This window comes from Poecilia latipinna, unplaced genomic scaffold, assembly GCF_001443285.1.
Source record: "Poecilia latipinna isolate Pla-1442-1.1 unplaced genomic scaffold, P_latipinna-1.0 Scaffold2329, whole genome shotgun sequence".
NCBI classification, from domain to species: Eukaryota; Metazoa; Chordata; class Actinopteri; order Cyprinodontiformes; family Poeciliidae; genus Poecilia; species Poecilia latipinna.
This window is the reverse complement of record NW_015114945.1, coordinates 38,306-42,957: the sequence shown is the minus strand read 5'-3', so window position 1 is coordinate 42,957 and position 4,652 is coordinate 38,306. Positions and strand designations below refer to the sequence as shown.

General features: G+C 41.7%; 1 protein-coding gene across 2 annotated transcripts in view; it reads right to left on the bottom strand.

Moving 5' to 3' along the window:
• Positions 1–1,381: 1,381 nt before the first annotated feature.
• The window catches only part of LOC106937378 (filamin A-interacting protein 1-like), a 6,332-nt gene continuing 3,061 nt past the window's right edge, over positions 1,382–4,652 (bottom strand). The window contains exons 1-3 of one of the 2 annotated variants that reach the window (XM_015018834.1): positions 3,580–4,063; positions 1,926–2,099; positions 1,382–1,810 (exon numbers count right to left, since the gene is read on the bottom strand). In XM_015018834.1, coding sequence (XP_014874320.1) covers positions 1,577–1,810; positions 1,926–2,099; positions 3,580–3,894 — 723 coding nt within the window. In that variant the 5' untranslated portion in view covers positions 3,895–4,063 and the 3' untranslated portion in view covers positions 1,382–1,576. Of the gene's footprint in view, positions 1,811–1,925; positions 2,100–3,579; positions 4,064–4,652 lie in introns of those variants that run through there. The other variant, XM_015018836.1, reaches the window with a different exon arrangement.

The following is a 4,652-nucleotide window of genomic DNA, read 5'->3' as shown; positions in this document are numbered from 1 at the left end:
AGCTCAGGGCTCCCGTTAGTCATTATCGTGAGTTAAAATTATCACGAAAGTAAAATGCTTGTTTTTGTGGCGCATCTGTATCTTATTTTGAAGGGATATGTAAACGTTACCATAGCGACCAGAGTATAGAGCGTTTGGGCAGTGGTCGAGAGGAGATGAGTAGAGCTTGTGAGTCTTAAGTCTGGTTTAGACGGCAAGATATAAGGATTGCCGGCCGATTCTCCAAACCTCTGTGACCACAGAGCTGATAAAAGTACAACAGGTTCGATCGGTTCGTGTTCAGCCACAAGGCAGGAGCAACTCGAACCGATTCCAGAGGATAATCCAGTAAAACCCCCAACATAGCAAACAGGAATTTAGAATAACCAAACACAGATGACGATGTAGTGATAGTGATAGTTTGTGGAGTCATTTTAAGAGATAAAACACGAAACAAAAAGAAAAGGCAGTGGATAAAAGACGACGGTAGCAGCCGCTCTATTTGCTGCACTATGATTTGGAGGTGAATATGTTTTTTCATAGTTAACATTTTTAACTGAATAAACATAAACATATATAATAACGACCTTTACATATAATAATAAACATTTCCACATATCATCTCCGATATCCACCGGACTCTCAGTTGCGTGATATGTCACCTATTTGGGATTCCCCTCTGTTCTGACTTCACCGCACTTTCTGATTGGCTACCTGTCACATTCAACAGGTTGTATTCTCGTTCCCAGTCAGGGAAAACCCCACAGGCTGCGATAAAAAGGCCAAGACAACCCAAATTGGGCATATTCAGTATTTAGTGGGAACACCAACATGCAGAAGCCTTATCCTTATCCCCCCCATCCCCCTATCCCCCGGGCCGCAACAAAATGTCCAAGTCTTGACCGGTCCGCGGTAATAAAAAGGTTGGACCACTGATTTAGCACATGCTAGTAGCAGACACGAAGGATCAGCACTTTTACTGTTACAGTTACCGTTCGGAAACTACCATAATCAGTTCTGTTAAATCTAATCTTGGCAACTTTTTATTTTTCAATCCTAATAAATGTGATATTCAATTGACCTGTTATGACTCAATTTTTGGGTGTCCGCCCCCCTCTGCTGCTGCTGCATTGGTGTAGAAAACCTGGAGTGGCAGAGATATCTGCGGCTTATATGTGCATGTTTACTGGTTTATTAAAAAAAAAAAAACTTTGGGGTTGTGGTTTATAGTCCGGTGCGGCTCATAGTTCGGAAAATACGGACTATAATCCTTACTGGATTTTTTTCTGTGAAGAACCCAGAGAATGTTATTTGATTGTGCTTTCTGGAAAACAATATATTTTTACATTTAGGCATTCCTCCAAACGTCACACTTTTTCTGTTACAAATTGACTCCGGCCCCCCACCAGAGAAAGGAAAAGTTATGTGGCCCTCACAGGAAAAAGTTTGGGGACCCCTGCTCCACAGGAAACAGACTGTACGAATGAATGCTGAAACCACTGAGATAGTCTTAATGATATTGCAATATGCTTCCACTGTAACAGTGGCTTCCGCTGAATACTAAACTTGCTGCATGAGTCAAGACGATTTTTATACACTACTCTTCACATGCAACCGCTTTTGGAAATACTACAAACCAGTTCCCCGCTGACCTCTCGCGCTCCTCCTCCAGCAGGTTGGTGAACTCGTCGCTCTTCCTCATGAACTCTCCGTGGTTCCTCTTCTCGTCCTCCAGCTTGTACAGAGCCTGCTTGTGGGCCTGCTCCACCATCAGGAGCTGCTCCAGCATCCGCCGGTGGGTCTCCCTCTGCTTCTCCACTAACTTATCGAGCTGTGTTGGGTTAACAGAGAACATCTGGGTTATCTGCCTCTCCAACCATATAGCAGTCATTTGGCAGCCATTATTGCCACATTGGTTGAGATTTTTGACTGTAAACTGCTGTTACCTCTGCCATGGGTTTCTCGTAGATGTCTTCCTGGAAGACGTCCGACTTTCCCTGGATGGCATCTCTCTGCAGGGCCTGCAGGACTTTCTGTGGTGTGACAAACCCATACTTGGCTTCCAGCAGCGCCAAGTCGATTTTCTCTGCCTTTAGGACTGTGATCACCTCATCCCTGGCCTGTGATGGAGCAGAGAGTGATTGCAGTCAGACCAAACTATGCTTTACAGGATGAAACTTTACATCCACATCATGTGTATCCACATCCAGCAACAAGAGAAGTAATTCCTATTAGAAGTTCATATATGCAGAATATCAGAATGAAGCCTATATGGTTCACACATAACTATAATGATGGTTTAATGGGTTACACAAAGTATATATAGCATATTTTCAGTGGACGTTATAAATGTGCTGTGAACCCTCATATTGATCTGTTTGTGGATTTTTCTGTGAAATGTAACTCCAAGTTATTCATGGAAAATATGTCTGATTTTTGTAGAATATATCTAAGATATTCAAAAGAAAATACAGCTTTAGTAGCTGAAACACCACAGCGCAATGCGACTTAAAACACTATTAGGTGTTGTTGCAAAACAGTCAATCGATAAGCGTCATTCATTTTCCTTACTGCTGATTGGCAGTATCCCTAAGATTAGAGATGAGGAAGGTGTTAGCTTCTGAGGTAATACTAAGACAGTTTCCAATGTGTATTAGTGCATATTAAGGATGCATTCACCAGCCCTGTTTTGTTCACCTTAATCTAAATCCAGTTTGTTTGTCTAGACAGCCTGGTTTGTTTGAGAAGGTGTGAATGTGTTAAACTTTGATGCGGACAAAAAAAGCGAACTCTGGTCCGCCATGGTTCGCTTTTTTGTCTTTTTTGCCAAAGACGAAAAAGAAATCCTAAAATCCAACACAACTCATTTTTTGTTTCCATTTGCTGAAGAAGGAAGTTTATGCTCAGTGTCTTCTTCTGAGGTTTTTGTGTTGTTTCCTTCAGTGGTTCTTGGTGGAGTGATGACCAATTAGATTAAGCTCAAAAACCACGTTTGTACCAAAAACTCAACATATTTAAGCAAACTCTGCCAAGAAAAAATGCCAAATATCTCAGCAGAATGATGCCAGCAGCTCGTGGAAGTTCTGCAGAAAGTGTTCAGTTGAGGTGAACCTACTAAGTAAGAAACATCAGCAAGGGTTGTAGAATTGCTTTAAACATCTCACCAGAACTGTGGATCTCATCTAACTGTAGATCAAAACATCAGCCTGTTAAAGCAACTTTACTACTAAATAATATAAATACATTTGGAGTTTTGACCATAAACTTCCACAGCCTATTTTTGGGGCCGAATAGGTCCCAAAAATAGCCCCAGACCTGCCTCTGGGGGCCGAGGCAGGTCTTAATTAGCATATCACCGCTACAGTAATGAATGATTCTTTTCCAGCTTATTTAACCTCATTTATAGACCTTTTATAGCTCCTGAAACCTGCCAGGGGATTCCTGGATCTGATGCTGTCTGTAAACACAGGCGTGATCACCGCCTACTAAGCCCACTATGCCAGGATGTTTGACCCTTCTATCCAACTGGGGTCAGTGCCATGTCTGCAAGACGCTCGGCTTATTATGAATTGGCAGCAGTACCTGTGCATTTTAAATTACCTGTAGCTCTCCTTCCAGTAAACTCAGGAGAAACACCAGGTCATCCCGGGAGAGGTCCCTGCCCTTCTCCCGTCGGCCGGCCCTTGCAGCGCTGCTGCCATTGGGTCTTCCAGCAGTGCCGGCGCTGTTTTTAGCCACATTGTTGTTCCTTTCGACGGTCCCAGTGTTGGCTGGCAGCTCTTGACGCCTACTGCGGTGTTCTGCTCTACCCGGGTGCTCATCTCGCTCTGCGGATTGCTTGCGTGTGTCCATGTTCTGCTGCTGAGCCAGTTTGAGCTTTGCTACGTCTTCTAGGCTGTTGCTGCGGGAACGCATCTTCTTCCACCTGTTGATGAACACAACATTGAATTCAAAGTGTGGTCACTGAAAGACTGAATTCCTGCTACATGCACTGTGTTTGTGACCAATTATATGTTACTTAGTTGACCAACAATGGAGACAAAATGGGAGATTAAAATGTGGCGAATTACTCATAACCCAATTACTAAAAGACCTGAAGTTTGCTATGATATATTTCAAACCAGATAGATTTCATGGATGCAGAGCAGAACCAAAGAGCATTTGTTTTCTTTTTTTACACAAAAGTCCTCTTCTCCCTAAGCTAAATGATTTTAAACAATAATAATTTTGATTGCAGAGCACTAATAGTCCATTTAAATGATTGTTTTATTTATTTATCTTGAATATTTAAGGTGTTCTCCAGCTCTAGTGTTAAATATTTCTTAGAAATTAATGGGTTTTCTTATCTTTGATATATAATACGCCATTCTTATTACATTAGTTGAAAATGATCTCAAAATGACAAAATTTACCCATTTAATCCCACCGGCAACAATTGTTGCCAGACATTTTTTCTAACTTCTGGAAGCTCTAGAATAATTGTTTTGACTTTTGGCAGCTATTTGAAGTTTTAAAATCAAATATTAGGGTGTCTATTCTAAACAGTATCAATTTTATGTATCTAGTGTGAAAGGCCACATGACCAGTCCTGTTTACTTCCTGCCTGTGACGCTGGAGGTTAATGTCTGTCACAAACCTCAACAAGAGGAAGTCAGTAAAATATTTAAATAAAC